This window comes from Accipiter gentilis, chromosome 10, assembly GCF_929443795.1.
Source record: "Accipiter gentilis chromosome 10, bAccGen1.1, whole genome shotgun sequence".
Lineage (NCBI taxonomy): Eukaryota > Metazoa > Chordata > Aves > Accipitriformes > Accipitridae > Astur > Astur gentilis.
This window is the reverse complement of record NC_064889.1, coordinates 10,320,423-10,337,285: the sequence shown is the minus strand read 5'-3', so window position 1 is coordinate 10,337,285 and position 16,863 is coordinate 10,320,423. Positions and strand designations below refer to the sequence as shown.

Genomic DNA, 16,863 nt, shown 5'->3' with positions numbered 1-16,863 from the left:
CAACAAAGCCCAGCGCTTAGGGGCTTAGGATATTTCCTGGATAGAGCTGAACTTTTGGACATAGTTCTTACAGCTGTTGGTGGACTCGTTTTCTGTGAGTTGTGGATTTTTCTGACTTAGATTACAGTTTTGGCAATAATTACAACTGTTTTGTGGCAAAAATATTGATGTTTTTGTCTTAAGTGTGCTGACCAGTGATTTAACTGATTTTCACCACGTTCCTGTGTTCTGAATAGTAATGATTAGTTGTTACTGATGTATTTAATAATTTTTATCCCCCCCTTCCCCCCCCCCCCCCCTTATTTTGTATGCCACTCGTATGTCTCTCCTCAACTAAATTGAAGAATCCTAATCTATTGGTCTCTGCTTGTATAGTAATTTCTCCTAACCTGTGGTTAGTTCTTGGTGCCATTCTCTGAATCTTTCTGCTTCTGCATAACTTAAGAGTTAGGGTGATTATGGCTGCATGCACTAGTCAAGATCAATTTCTGCATGACATAATGATACTTGCATCCTCTGTTCCTTTCTTACTCATAAGTCTTGCATATTTTGACTGTCACCAAGCTCTGAAGTGATACTGTTTAAAAAACTGTGTAGAAAAAGATTTTTTTTTTGTACAGTAGTTACCACATTATGATGTTGAGTTATTTTTTAACATGTTTATTCTGTATTTATTTACACCAAATTTTATCTGCTGTTTTATTGCCAATTTCATGGAGAATTTGCTTTGCAACTTGGGACTAACATTTAGTTAGGATTATTTTTAAATATTTTTTGTTATCAGTAACTTTACTATGTCTTTGTTCACCCACTCCTTTTGATTTATTCATGGAATTGTTGAAGAATGTTGGTCTAAGTACAGTTTTTTGGGGAAGTGGGGAAAATGCACTGGTAACTTATTTTCACTGTGAAAACTGGATGTATATTCCTGTGCTTGGGGTGTTTGTTTATGTATTTTAATCTTTCGATCAATAGTTTAATTCACAAAAGGTCCTTCTCTAATATCCTATAGCAGTTTAATTTATTTTAAGAATCTCTTATAATACCTTATTAAAATATAAAATATTCTTATTTCAATAGTGTTTTGAACTAATGTTGAAGGCTGAGAATCACTGTAGGCTTGAGAAAACCTTATATGAGCCTTGTTTTTTCATTACCTAATAATGTTAGTGTTCTAACACTGAAAGACCAGTGGGTATTTGTATTAGAATTGGCTGTGACAGTCTTAAATTTGTGAAAATGTACAAATTGAGGCATTAGTGACTTCTGTGTGCAAAATCTCTTTTGCATAGGCCAAATGTTTTATTAGAAAAATGAATAATTTGAAAATATATATACTGTGGGGGAAAAAAGAAAAAAGTAGGAAAGCTTTATTTTTTTAAGAGGAATAATTCAGGTAAGGTAATTAGCAAGTCAGTGGAAGTCTACGAAGTGCTGATGGTCTTGCTTATTCTTGAGTGATTATACTGAAGTCCATATACAATACTGTGTCAAAATTTTCCGTCTCTTGTGCTTGTTTTTCTTCCAACTCTCCAATCTTTCTTTGACTTCTGTATGTGCAACAGTGGTGGTTTTTCAGTGAATATCTTCTGGTTAACGTATATAAGTCCCTCCCTTATCTGAGTGATATAGAGCTAGAGATATTTTCGTATGTGTTCATAATCCCTTGCATTAGAAGGGTGACTGGCTCTTAGTGTATGTTGCAGAGGACTGTAAAGCTGCTTTTTGAAAGCCTTGCTCTACTGAGCAATTCCAAGCAAATTCTGAGGTACTTGAACCAAGTAGCATGTTTGCTGAACAGCAATAGCATTTGAAAGTTTTGTCTTCCTATTGTGAAATGATTCTGAACTTTTTAGCTTTCCCACTTTATTTGGAAGTTGTAATTTATACTCATAACCTGGCAACAAATTGTTATAATCACTTTTTTGGGATAAATGTTGTCTTTTAATTAAACATTTTTCTACCATAGTTTTTATTGCAGTGTGGCTAATGATTGCTTTTATTTCATGAAGAATAGTGGTCTGTGAGGTTTTCTTTCATGGTTTTGATTTTGTTGGAACATGTCCTTGCAATAAAAGGAGCAAGTTAGTTCTTCACCTGTTCAGATTGCTGTCTCCAAATCAAGCCTTTGCAATAGGAGCACGTTAGTTTTTTATCTCTTCAGATTGCTGTCTCCAAATCAAGCAAATCCAAAAATATTTCTCATAAGACATTTCCTTGCTGGATAGCCTTTTTTTATATATGTGCATAATAATTTTAACTGTTAGAAATTTAGCATAAATTAGCTGAGGTATTTTTCTTCCAGAAATGTGAACTGTGGGTGTTTCAAGTATGTTCCAGCATGTATGTTGCATTAAGCGCTATGAGTGTACATTTTGACCTGATTTAACATAGAATCTAGCTTCAGTACTGAGTATGCGGTTTATCTTCCTTTTCATTTATGTAGCTCTGCTATATAGCTACTTGAAGCCAGGGTTGAACTGATCAAGATACCACTGCTAGATTTTGTAGCATCAGTCAACAGGTTGTCAACAGGTTATGCCCTCTATTGTATGTAAAAGACTCAGATGTGAATTGGAACCTGAAATACGATATGCCCAAACTATTCTCCCCCCGCCCCCCCCCCCCCCAGTAGTACTTTTAATTTGCAAAGAAGTCAAAAAATAGTAATGAGATAGCAGGTTTTGAAATAGTATTTTATACCTCTTAATCTCAGGTACATAACAAGAAAGGAAGCTGTTAAATAGCAAAACAAGACAAGAGGGACACAGAAATACAGTAAGTGTTATAAAGTCTGTTGTATTTGTGTCCTTTTTGTCCTCTGTTGGTTTTTTTTGCGGGGGAGGGAGGTTGTTTGGTGGTTCTTCTGGTTATTTGCTTTGCCTGATGTATTCTATAAGTAAGCAGATGATTCAGTATGAAATCAAAGCCAAAATTAAATATCCCATATTCAATGCACAGGATGCTTTTGCAAATGCAGCTTACTTTGTAATTTGATCTATGGGCAGCACTTTTCAAAGCAAATTTTGATATTTAAGTTCTGAATGCTTTAGTTAGGTTTTAAAATATTGTCCTTAAGCATTTATAGTTAGTAAGTTGGCTGGCTATACTTGTATTATTTTATTTCCTGGTTTGTTCATAGCTTAGATAAGAGCTAGAAAAATCTGGTTTCAGTCATGTGAGCTGCATTGGAGAAGTGGTTTTTTTGTTGTTTTTTTAAATTGTTTTTTACAACTACTGATTATATTGGAATCTGTTCACAAATTAGTTTTCCATGTGGCCAGGGAATTGTCCCATTACATATCAAGTTGATATTTGATTCACAAGAGTTTAGAGAGGTGTAATTGACCGTCACATGCATAATTCACTAAGTTAACTTCCTGTAAATAGATTTAGAACTGGAGAAAATGGTGATTATTTCAAAATAGATTCCTTGTTCAATGTGTTATGTCCCCCTTCCCCTTCCAAAGCTTTACCAGGTTAAAAATAAATAACCATGTTTTCAGTTATTATATTCCATTCCTGCACAGATAGTTTTCATCTATTTCAACTTGATATATGGAAATTAGCTAATGAGTATTTTTAGAGCTCTGTTACAAAGCATGTAACCTATCGTGACACTTGGAGGATACTTGTGAAAGCTCTCTTGGCTTCTCCCAGTAATACCTGAAATCTGGGGTAGTGATATCTGCTAGTTTTCCCCTGTGTAGCAGGTGACTAAGTAAGGTATAAAGCTACATTTCTGTCTTTAGGATATTGGAGTGGAATGTTAAAACTTGCTGATAGTGAAAGGGAATCAGAAGTAAAACTTTAAAGTGTATAGCTCCTTGTTTCTGGTGCAGTTGAGTGATCTCCATCAGCTAACTGCATTCGTTCCTCTGTTTAGTAAGTATTATACAAGTTTCTTGCACTATAAAGTGAGATGGGGTTGAAGTACTGACTGTTCTCAGCAGCCTGGGAGATAGCATGCACAGAGCGTGCAGAGGGGAGAGGTGTTTGTTTCCTGGCACATCAGATGGCTCTTCAGCTTGCTCTCTTGGCTTTTGTATTGTAGCAGGCAACTGATAGTAATATGGATGAAATGGTCTAAGGAGTGTGAGGAGTCTCCTATCATTGTCTGTCTGCTCAGCTCCGAGTGCCCCGCCCCCCCGCCCCACAGTTTTTCCTTATTTAGAAAGTTATGGTAATTTTCCGTTTGACCTGTGACAGACTGTCCTGGTTTTGACTGGGATAGAGTTAATTTTCTTTCTAGTAGCTGGTATAGTGTTATGTTTTGGGTTCAGTATGAGAAGAATGTTGATAACACACTGAGGTTTTCAGTTGTTGCTAAGTAGTGTTTAGACTAAGGCAAGGATTTTTCAGCTTCTCGTGCCCAGCCAGCGAGAAGGCTGGAGGGGCACAAGAAGTTGGGAGGGGACACAGCCAGGGCAGCTGACCCAGTGGCCAAAGGGATATTCCATACCATGTGATGTCATGCCCAGTATATAAACTGGGGGAAGGCTGGCTGGGGGCCCCTGCTTGGGAACTAACTGGGCATTGGTTGAAGTGGTGAGCAATTGCATTGTGCATCACTTGCTTTGTATGTGCTATTATTATTATTAATTATTATTATTGTCATTTGATTATTATTATCATCATTATTATTTTCTTGCTTTCTGTTCTATTACACTGTTCTTAACCCACAAGTTTTACACCACCACCACCCCCCCAACCCCCCACCCCGATTATCTCCCCCATACTACTGGGTGGGGGGAAGTGAGAGAGCAGCTGCTTGGTGCTTAGGTGCTGGCTGGGGTTAAACCATGACAGAGACCTGCATGGTGTCCTCATGGAGGACATTGGTAGTGTTACACCAGAGACAAGCAAGTTGCTGGATGCATTTATTATTGGTTGTGTTAGAAAAGATTTGGTTATTGAAGAAGCTGCTTTTAATTTTAGTTTTTGATTATAATACTGGTTGGTTGGATTTTTTTTGTTGTTGTTGCATAGGAGGTTTATACATTGTTGATTTATTATGTTCAGTTGCAAACTGACTTACCCTGTAATTCCCCATTCCCTCACGGAAAAGTCTCTGTGCACATCACTGGTCCATAGAATTACAAAATATGGTCAAGTACGGTTTCAGCTGCAGCATTCAAGCTAATAGTTTGTTTTTGTAGAGTTGATTGGAAGGTTTGTATTTTCACACTTAAAATTATTCAAATTGTATGAAGTAATTTATTTAAAAATGATAGACTGAATTCTTAAAATACAGTTGTGTGGATCTCTGATTCTTCAGTACTGTTTGTCAGAAGTGTACTTGGGAATGTATATGTTTTGCTGTCTTGCTGTGTCTTTCCCTGTTCCTCTCAGGTGAATGCTTTGTAAAATCATTTTGGTCACTGTTTGGAAACAACATTGTTCCTGACTAATAGCTTGCTGCAGGACTGTTAGTGATTTAAAATGGAGTGTTGTGGCTTAACCCCAGCTGGCAACTAAGCCCCACACAGCTGTTTGCTCACCCCCCTACCCCAGTGGGACGGAGAAGGAGAATCAGAAGAGTAAAAGTGAGAAAACTCGTGGGTTGAGATAAAGACAGTTGAATAGGTAAAGCAAAAGCAGCACACGCAAGCGAAGCGAAGCAAGGAATTAATTCATCACTTCATATAGGCAGGCCGGTGTTCAGCCATCTCCAGGAAAGCAGGGCTCCATCATGCATAATGGTTACTTGGGAACATGAACACCATCACTCTGAGCATCCCCCCTTCCTCCTTCTTCCCCCAGCTTTATATACTGAGCATGATGTCATATGGTCTGGAATATCCCTTTGGTCGTTTGGGGTCAGCTGTCCCAACTGTGTCCCCTCAAAACTCCTTGTGCACCCCCAGCCTCCTTGCTGGTGGGGTGGTGAGAGAAGCAGAAAAGGCCTTGACTCCCTGAAAGCACTGCTCAGCAATAACTAAAACATCCCTGTGTCATCAACACATTTTCAGCACAAATCCAAAACATAGCACCACACTAGCTACTCTGAAGAAAATTAACTCTATCCCAGCCAACACCAACCCACAGAGTTGTACCATGACCTGTGACAAGGTGATGTTTCTTGATGTTCAGTTAAGAGAAATTAATACAGTGCAGGTGAGCCTCAAGGCAAAAAGGAAGAATACTCTTCCCTGGATTTATTTTTAGCTTACCTTAATTTTTGCAAGGTTCTTGCTGGTCTCTATGTTCAATAGACCCAGCCAGGTTTTGGGTCTGTAGTCTTTCTTCTAGGAGCCATTGACAAATACATAGATTCCATGACTGAAAATACTCTTTCCAAAACAAAATGGTTGTTTATTTCTGGAAACATGTGTGATCATATAATCTATAATCTTTAAATTAGCTAGGACACCTTGTTATGGCTATTGCCCAGAGCCTATTGTCTAATCTTAAATCAGTGACTCACCACAGTAGTCTGTAGTCAGTTTCTGGCTGTAGTCAGTTTCTCTGGGTCTGTCCCTCTGTCTCTTGCTGTCTCTATATCTTGCTTTCTCTCCCAACTTCCCCACCTTGTGATTTTTCCTTCTTTTTGTCTTTAGAACTCTCAGATTAGTTTGGAGAGGCAGATAATAAAAAATAAAGTGGTTTTCAGTGGTAGATTCACTGTTGTTTATTTACACGTTAGTCATTTACATAACTTGTTGTCTGATTCATATAATCATAGCTAAATTTAGCTTGGAAGGGACCTCAGTATTCCTGAGTTTTAAACAATTAATATTTGTTAAGGTCAGCCAAGCTATAACACTCAAGGAATCAGAAGCAGCATTCATTAAACTTAACCTTTTGGTCTGTAGCCATGTCAAATAGTGAAGCCAACCATTCATTTTAGTGGAATTTTAATGTCTTAAATTTAAAGACAATAATCGAGCTATATTGTAAGTTGCTAAAATGCGAATACCTATTTACTGATCTGGCAGCTTGTTTATGAGCCACAATTGGGTCTGATTTGGGTCTATTTCCAGGGACTTGTGTAGGAGAGGGCTTTGGGGATAAGGGAAGAAAAACAGAGAAAAGAAGCTTGTTTTCTCTGGTTTAGTGGACTTGAGCAAGTAAAATGCTGTGTGGTAGTTACCCATACAGGAAGAAGTTATTCCATGAAGTCAATAAATGCATGGGAAAATTGTGTGCCATGTAGTTTTAGTGACTTCTTCATTTTCCGAATTCTACTCTGAAGTGGAAATAGGATGTTGTGCTTACTTAAAAACAAAACCAAAACACCCACAATTTGAGCTAGGGTCAGGAGTACAGTTTTGTACTTATGCATGGATAAATCCTGGTGTGATTTTAGAAAGTGATTACTAAGGGATGATAGTTTATCTTTTTGAAGTGGAAGCAAAAGGGAGAGGATGATTCTTACAGAACCCCTGGAACCAGTCCAATGAAAAGGGGTAGGAACAGTGAGCCAGGGAGGCTTTTTGGCTTGTTCTTCGGTGAGCTCTGTGATTGACTTAAACCAAAATGTCAGAATTCTAATGGTCCTTGAAAGACATGGAGTTTTAGGAGGTTAATAACCATTTTATTTTGTAAAATGGGGCATAGACTCATTGTGTCAGGCCTTTCCTTATGGTTTGGTAGGGTAAACATGCCTAGTAAGAAGTGTGTTTTCTCTTTTTTTTTTTTTTTCCATTTCCTCTTCTGGGTCTTCTAGAATAATACATTCTGTAAGATAACTTTCAGGTTTCCTGTATACAACTATTTATTATTTTGTCCATAGTGTCAGATATTTAATTAATTTGGCTCTGTTAGCATACCCGCGCATGGAAAATCCTGATACAGATAAAGCCTAAACCACTAGGGCAGTTGGGGCACCTTACCCAGAAGAGGTGAGAATGAAAACTGTTGTAATTGTTGATTTATTTTTTTTTTTTAATTGATGGACTTAATTTATTGGAATGATTAGAGAACATCAGTCTAATCCAATGAAATACCTGAGAAATGAATAAAATGTTAGAGAATTCAGTGTTGAGAGTGCCTTAGCTACTCAGTTAAATTGTAGTACTAATTAGTAGTAGTCTTGCAGCTGCATTTCATGATAGGCATTATTAGTAGACAATACTTGTTGCTTTTATTTGTAGACCTATCTGACTGTCTTTCTGATCACAAACATGCAGTGAGACTGAAATCCAGGGAGAGGCCTGTTGCAAAATGAACAGTGACAACATTACAAAATGCTGTAAGAGAGCAATTAGCCCGCATTAGACTTTATCAGGGCTATAACAATACAGAAAGAAAAGTTTTGTCTTCCTTTGGGAAAGTTAAAGCTTACTTTTGTAGTAGCTATGTAAGAGGTTGGAACAAACAAGATGGGTTTGAGCTTACAGCTATGGCATCTAATCATATTCAAAACCAGTTTTTTCTGTAAACAAAAAATGCCCTGAGCTATCTGCAGTCCATTCAGAATAGGGTGCTCAGAACAGAAAATAAATTTGGTCAGTAACTCCTGTTTTGCAGACTTTTTGCCAGTTATTTGTTAAATACTCAAACTCTGCACTCTGCATGCTAATCTGTTGGTATGTTTGCTGGGAAGCAAAATTGGTAGAAATGGGCATGTGTACTCAGCATGGAGTGTCTCCTTCCAGCCTTTTAATGTCAAACTTGCCTCGCAGGTAACAGTAGGTAGCAATCCTCCAAAGGGCTTTGGAAGTCCACCTGTGGTCCAAAGAATGACATCACCAGCCTGTTCCATTAGAGTCAGGTCAGAGTACATATCCTCAAATAGTTCTACCCAAGAGGGAGAATAGCTTTTGGCATAAGTAATTAACTCCTATTTCTGCTTGGAGCCTGTATCAATCTAGCTATGATCAAGTGAATCCCCTTTCAGAGAGTAGTCTTCAAAATTGTCATGAACTGAAATGTCCTTCTTTTCTTAGAATGAAATTTGGTGGTATATATTGTTGAGTCTTCTTTAAAACAGATTTGAAAAGGGACTCTGATAGAAATTTATATTCCCCCCCCCCCCCGCCTTTGCTTTTGACTTAAGGGATGAGTTCAGATGCCAGCTGACGGTGTTTTCTATTTGTTACTCAGTCACACAGGTGGGATGTGCCTTTTAATAAACCACTGTACCTTATTGGTGTTGGCAGACAGTCTTTTTAAGGCTCTCAACTGCATTCTTCTTTAAGTGGTAAACATATGTTGTCAATTTGTGCTATCATATTTGTTAAATACTTTTTTTAAGCCTTGATTGTATGACTAGAAGCTTCCAGTAGCTTTTCAGAACCTACTGGAAGCTTCTAAAGTTCTCATCTATGATTGATTACAGCTCTTCCCAGTAGAACTTTATGCTGTTTATTATGTAAGTTAACAATACAGATGTAAAAGCAAGGAATAGTATCAGGAATGCAATTTTATTTGAAGTACAGCTTAAATGTGAAGAATGCTCTGAAATAACTGTGTAATTTAAATCATCGTCCTTAGAGCTCTTCTGATTTCGCTTAATTTGCTTTTGTGAAGTGCAAAAGAAGTTTGTTAAATCAAAACTGCATGTGTTTCTGGTTATTTTGTATTCATTTAGTGTGGGTGAGTTATATGTGGGAATCAGTGTGGGGTTTCTAATCCCAAACAAAACTCTGCTGCTTGAGCTGATAATCCATAACTCATTACTAAGGCTGAATAACTGGTGTCAAGGATGGTGGCCATGTTAAGACCTCTTTATGTAGGTCCACTGTAGATGAAGGCTGAGAGAGGTTGCACTTTGCACAAGTGTAAATTTTGTAATGCATGACAAAGAATGAAATGCCTGACAATTAATTTTAATTAGGAATTGAATTCAAGTACAGAAAAAATAATTCTATTTAAAATGCTTGCATATGCCTTAGTACATTTCCCCCCGGTATAGTAAATGTTCTGTTTTCTATGGCTTTAGTGTTGTGAAGGACTTCTTGGAGCATTTTTCAGGTAGATAAAGTAGTTGATTTGTCTAGTGGTGTAGAAATACAACTTTGATGCTGAGGTAATTGGATGCAAGTACATTCTAGGAAACTGAGAGGGTATATGAAAAGAACATGATGTAAAGGATTATTTGAAGGAATTCTGATGGTAGAAGGGAGAACATTCCTTTCTGTGTAGACTACCTACCCAGTTCTCCAATTTCTCTATTTTGGGGGGGGAATGTGCAATATTAACTTGAGGAGGAGCATTATTAATCTTGTGCATTAAATAGATTGTGTTGCATGATGTGTAACCATGTATGAAATAAGTCTTACTCCTGTTATGTTTTCAGTAGTTTTATTATTTACTTTGTAAATAAAGATCTCTTGAAGACTTCAGTTTCGGGGGCTCATCTAGGCACTGCTTTCTGAATGACTGAGAGATGGATTTTGTTTTATCACTGATAGTGTCCTTCCTAGTTTCTTTCTTTTAAAAATAAAATATAGTTGAAGTATTGTCTTAGGGAAAAAAGCTTTAAAAAAACCACAGTCAGTACAAGCAGAGAGCCAAGTAGGAAGCTACCTACTTAGAAGCTTTATTCTTTTGGTTCCTCTATTTGCAAATTTTTCTTTCTTTATTCAGCAGATTTAATGTATTTTTTGTTTCATTTCAGCATAAAAATAAACCACATGTAGTGACCTTAGCTAGGAGCCACTCCATTTCCTTGGCAGCTGCTGCTACACGCTGCTTGTCTGACAGACGAGGCTAGGTCATGGTTACCAGAGGACACCCTTGTGGTTATAACCAAGTTGTAAATGTCACTAAGATTGTTTCTGAATGCCTATCACATGTGTATCGCTGATTCTGAAGTAGATAAAGTCAGCCGAAGATTCACTTGGGAGTTGGGACTCCCAGAAGATTACTTTTGAAGCTGAATAGCAGCAAGAGTTGTGACACGCATCCATAAGCAGTGGTAGTGATTTGACAGTTATTTAGCCCTTAGTTACTAGCCCTTTGGTAGAACTGACAGCACGCCTGCAAAGATAGTGAGGCCTGTTTCAGCCCCATTAATGTTGTCTTGAATGTGAGCATGCAGTCTGGAAAAATGATAAATGTTCAGTGATTGATGATTTTATAGTCCCAGGGCACTTGGGTTGGTTTCTGGTAGCTGTGAACATCCCCCCCACCCCCCTTAATTAGGTCTGAGCTTTAGGTTTCTCTCTACCAGACTTAGAGAAGTGAGTGGTGGGAATTGTGAGATAAGGTTTACAATTTTTTTTTAAAACTTTGTCTACAAAGGAGGTGCAATTTTGGGTGCCAGGTCTGTCATATTTTGGTACAGAATAAGTGATTCAGTACACATCTGATCAGTCTAAGTGGCAAACACTATATTCATACCTTTATATGGAAAAGCTGAAAGCATTCTGAAGTGTACAAAAGAGAATTTTAAGTAATTGGGTTAATTAAATAACATGTGCTTCCTAGGGCTTCTGTATTTTCCATCTATATACCTTTGGCGCAAACTTTCAATAAGCCAGTGTTTCCTGACTGCATAAGGGTCACTCCAAGCCTGCTAAGTTGGCCATACTAATGCTAGAAAAGTGCAAAACAGTATTTTGGTTTGAGTGCTTGTTTGCAAATCAGCTGACAAAGTTGTTTGTTTAATCACTATTTCGAGGTAAACCTTTTGTCAGTAAACTGTGCTGTTTAGTAATGTGATCGTGTCAAAATGCCTATTAATCTGTAACAGTAATAGCAGGCTGCAATGGGAAATGGAATTTCTTCTTGTCATTTGCACTAAATTTTTTTCCTAATGTCAGTGACTCTTCCTGACCTTTTTACTGTGTTGTTTTATTAATGCAAACAGAAACTTTAGGAAAAAAAAAATAAATCAATTGCGAGTTCTTCAGACTAATTATACTGTCTCAGTGGTTAGCGACTTAATGCTAAGAGGATTCAAATATCAAAATATATCAGTATTATTCAATTTTTAGAAATATTGTCCATGAGGATGCAGCTTATTAAGAAATTATGTGGTTTCTTCTTGATGGGGGTGGAGGAAAAGAGGGGGAGAAAGTAAAATGTGGGCAGAGAGTAATTTCTGTGAGATAGACCCGAAAGCCAACTTTTGTGATTAATGACCAATTGTGACTCTGCACATTTAATTAGGAAAGTGTCATTACACTCAATTAGCAGGGCTGCCAAATAATCTGTTTAATACTCTGGTCTTTTTTTCTCTAGGGTTTTGCAGACAGTCCTCATTACAGTGATCACTTGAATGACAGTCGATTAGGGCCCCATGAAGGATTGTCCCCGACACCTTTCATGAACTCAAATCTGATGGGTAAGTAGGTAATTCTTTACGAGTATCCCCTCAAAGCCTCTTTGGTCAGAAAGAGACATTTTTCATTCCCTTGTCTAGGCCTGACATGTCAAGCATCTGGAAGTTGCTCTGTTTCTCATAGCAACACTGACTTTCCTATTGAAATCTTTTTACGTTGGGCGAATTCCTCATAAAGGCCATTGTGCAGGACTTCTTAGAAGAAGGAACCACACAGATTTTCTCAAGTTGATCTAGAAAGCTGGAATATTTTCATTTGATTTTTACATTTCTGTTGTAAATTCTAAATTATTTGAAGGCTAAATTTCCTTAACTTTTGCTGAGAAGACATCTATAGCAATTTTTAATTTGTGCATTAAAAAAAAAAAAAAATTATTTTTCTAACACTATGGATTCCTGAACTACCTACCAATATGCTTTAGGCTTTTCTTCAGTTAATAATTTGAGGGCTTGCCTCCTATTTTTCATTTTCTAATTTCTTTGATATTTGTTATATTAGAAATATTGTCACTTCTAAGAAATAGAGGCAAACTCTTATTTTGCTAGGCAAATGTTGTTACTGCTTCCAGGCCTGTGGGTGTCTGCCATTTTCTGCTTTTGAAACTGGAGAAACAAGGAAGCAAAATGTGTATTATATTGTGGGCTTCGGTACTGAAAGCTTTGTCTTCATTGCCTGTACTTTTGTGTTACCTGAAACATGTTAATGTATTGATGGCATTGTTTGAAACTCTTCCTCTCCTTATTCCAGTTTGAAGCATAAAAATGTTGATTTCAAAGTATTTATTACTTGGCAGTACATGGTCTTGGGACAATTTTTTTCTCTTGCATCTTAAACTTAGGATGACTCTGAATGTTTGTTCTGAATTTGTACGTTTGACATTGTTTCACTTGCATATTCTGCGTCTTGTAGACGTGACCTATTTTGTGATCTCAGTATTGTCCTTTTAAGACATAGCCATGGTAATCTAAGTGGATTACCTAAATCCAAATCCTGGTGGTCTGCAATTTCTTTTGGAAATCTTACTACTTTGCTCAGTCTCTGTTTACTACTTTAATTTTCTCTGAAATAAAGGCTAAGCACAGCTATTGCTGAAAACAGAATTTAATTTAAACCTTCCTATATGAACATAAAACATGTAATTTAAAAATGACTGTCACTGTAGTCTTTGTTTAGAAGGAGTGCATGTCAGTTGGTCAATGATACTTATATCTGAAGACAGTAAAGCTAAAATGTAGTTCCCCTTGGTTATTTTGATAAAGTGGAGTAGAACTTCCCTCCCAATACTCTTTCAAATATGTTGTATTTTTTTAAATATGGGAGACTAAAAAGACAAATTACTTCAAGCGCTTCTCCAGTGTTTTGATCAGTAGCACGTATGGAATGGCTCTAGGCTTTGTAGCCGATACTGATTTTATTTTACAAAAATACATAGCAAAGTTTGATATATTTTTTTTAATTTTGTATTACCAAAGGCTAATTTTTTGCTCATGCTTTTATTTTGAGCCATCCAATTTCTAAACAATATATGCCTTAAATATATGAAGAAAATAATTGGTACAACTATATGTTAGTTTTACAGTTTTATTGAAGAGATGGCTAGGTGATTCCATTAGACATAATAGAATTACATCATTAATACAGATTTGAGAAGCCTGCATTGAGATTGTTTTGTAGAGAGAATTAATAAATTGCAATATGTGTATGTATCAGTCATTTGCCCAAAGCAGCTGTAAAATGAAATAGTTTTGTAATGCTTTATGGCTAACAGTTCTTGTAGATGTTACTTTGTTGGAACAATAGTACTTCATTTCCTTATATATGCAGCAAGGAATTATAGAAAGCTTTCAGTATGTATCTCTAAGAAATGTACCTCAAAACTCTAAAAGTATGCTTTTAAAAATATTCTACCTGTGTGTTTTGGTTTGTCATAACAAGAAATTATATTAATTTTACTTATGTTACAGTATAGGATGCAGCTTTGTATATCATACTTTCACAGCATGAATTTTTGCAGCATATATTAAGTTGATGCTGAAAGGTTGGAGAGAGGAATGATACAAACTACATAAAAACATTGAGTAGTAGTTTTCTGTGTAGTACCACTATCTGTGTTTATGGTTTTCTGTCTGTTACTGCAAAGAAAAATGAGATGTTGTATTAAGTATTTTTTATAAAAAAAAAAATGTTACGCAGTTTGTTAATATCAAATTGTGGACAAGTTCCCATAAACAGAATAAAAACATCCATTTTATTAGTTACTGTAGATGATATTTAATGCATTGATTGATTATTCTTGATCTTTAGAGGCTAAGAACATGAACTTGATGAGCTTATAGGAAATATCTCAGTAGGCTAGTAGTGATGGAGCATCTGGGGTTCCATGCTGAAGATCTAAGAAATACATCCCTTCCCAACATTTTATCATGACTGAAATACATCTCTGAAATAGTTAAAAACTATTAAAAAAAAGAAAGAAAGAGCAACAACATATTTCACCATTGCTGTCAACACTTAAGAGCACCATTAAAAAAAGAATTGTGTGTCAAGGGGATGTTGTTATTTTGTGTATTATGTTCAGCCATAAGCATATTTGCCTGAAGAGATAGTGGATTATAAAGTGCCACTGTCTTTCATGATGGAGCTCTCAAACATTTTAATGATCTTGTACATTGCAAAAGAGAGAAATTTTGTCTAACAAGAGTTGATAATGATTCAATAATGAACAATTTGCCACAGAAAGATGCATTTCCATATTCATTTAGATATTTTTTGAAGTGTTTTGCAGAGGAAGTAAAGCTATTATGTTGGATTGGTTAGTGTTCTTCACTAATGAATTCCAGAATTATCCTGTTGATTTGTTAGTATAAAAAAAGGGCCGTTGCTTGTATTTCAAGTAAAACCACTGAATCCTCTTGGCACCAGCATAGTTTGTTGGTATCCATAGAGATATGTAGAAAATCAGGCTAAGATATATTGGTGGTATTGTAGCTCCATTTAGACTTGATAATCTTTGCTTATTCAACACTTTCTCTTTTAATTACATTCTAGAAAACTATTCACAAGGATACAATATTCTTTTCTCTGTAATTCTGCTGCCTTGTAGTGCTCTGCACTTGCAAGTAGAGGTCAGTTTTGTGCTAGGACCCTTCAAGCATGTGGTATTGTATCTTCTGTTGTACTGTTCCCTGGACTTTATTCTACTGAGCTTTTCTACTTTTGCTTACCAGGAAGAAAGCAAGCAGATCATTCTTGAGTATAGCTTAAAGGGGTTTTTGTTCGTCAGTGTTGAAAATTTGAAGTAGGTGACTTCATTTCTTTTGTGTGTCTGTCTTTCCACAAGAGGTAGAAAGGATAAAGGCAAAACTTTTGTGCTCCATGTTCATCATCTGTGTACTACACAGTTCCACAAACTTGTACATGATAAAAAGTCATTAAAAAATTTAGTCAATAGCGAGTGAAAAGATGGTGGTTGAACATAAGCTTGCTGTGTTGAAATTGGTCACTTGAAATAGAGAGAGATCATTCTTCCAAGGTTTCTTTCACTTCCTTGTTTTCTCATTATTCCTTTAACTAGTTGCTTTACAGTTTAATTGGGTTAAATTTTAGAGCTCAGGGTGTTTCTGAGCTAGCCACGGGGCTTGAAGGCCTGTCAACCAAGGTAACTGGAAACTGTTATAATCGGAAACTCTGAATGTGTGGGAATGGAGGATTTTGTATCATTTGGATCTTCCTGACCTCACCTACTCGCTAACTCTAGTAGATCAGCTGCAGGGTTGTAGTTACTAGTGTATTTCATGTCAACTGTTGCTGTTATCACACTCACCTCTGTTAGTATCCTAGTGAGGTAGTGACTGTGCTCCTCTTAATGAACTAGGTATGGCCATGATATTTTCTTATGGCCAGCATTAAGAGTACAAAGGACCTGACAATGCAGGGAAGTCAAGACATACATCAGTTCATATTTACAAGGAAGGGAGTGAGTAGAAGCTTGTTACAGTAATTAGAGCTATAAATGATTCAGACTGTTAATCAAAATACAGTTTCTTGTACTCTGACTATTTATACTGTGAATATAAAGGGTAAGCCTGATTCTTGACCTGATTGAAATAAATAGGTGAAAGAACCAAACAAAGTACTCTCTAATGGAAGCAGAGTAATACATTTTTGGGGTTTTTTCAGTGTGGCTTCCTTTAATGTTGGTTGTACTTGATGCTCTTGAATCACTTGGGTAGTTTGTCATCAGGCTTCAAAAAACAGGGTTTGCAAGTAAATTACATGTATATATACACCATTTATTTTACCCTCTATTAGTGTTTAACTGTCTTGTACCAATGTAGTAGGTGGTTAATAGGTATGTGCTGGGTAGAAATTGCCATGTGGAGCCAAGGGTGGCAGGAGTGGAGAAGTGCTTGATGTGTTGGAGCCAAATTCCATGAATTTTCAAACGTAGTCTCACAAGCTACTGTGAAACTAAAGACTCATTTTGTGGATTAATCATATAAATGAGCGATCAATATCTGGATTGGGGTGCCTTCTGATTTTAGAGTTACTGTTCACTTAATTGACTTGATTGCCTGATTGTGTAGATTTGTAAGAATGGCTGCTTCTGCCAGTGCGTCTTTCAAACTAG

General features: G+C 36.6%; 1 protein-coding gene across 11 annotated transcripts in view; it reads left to right on the top strand.

Moving 5' to 3' along the window:
- The window catches only part of TCF12 (transcription factor 12), a 175,686-nt gene that overhangs the window by 50,317 nt on the left and 108,506 nt on the right, over nucleotides 1-16,863 (top strand). For all 11 annotated transcript variants that reach the window (XM_049813453.1, XM_049813457.1, XM_049813456.1 and 8 more), the window contains one exon: nucleotides 12,133-12,235. In XM_049813453.1, the coding sequence (XP_049669410.1) occupies nucleotides 12,133-12,235 (103 nt within the window). The remainder of the gene's footprint in view (nucleotides 1-12,132; nucleotides 12,236-16,863) is intronic.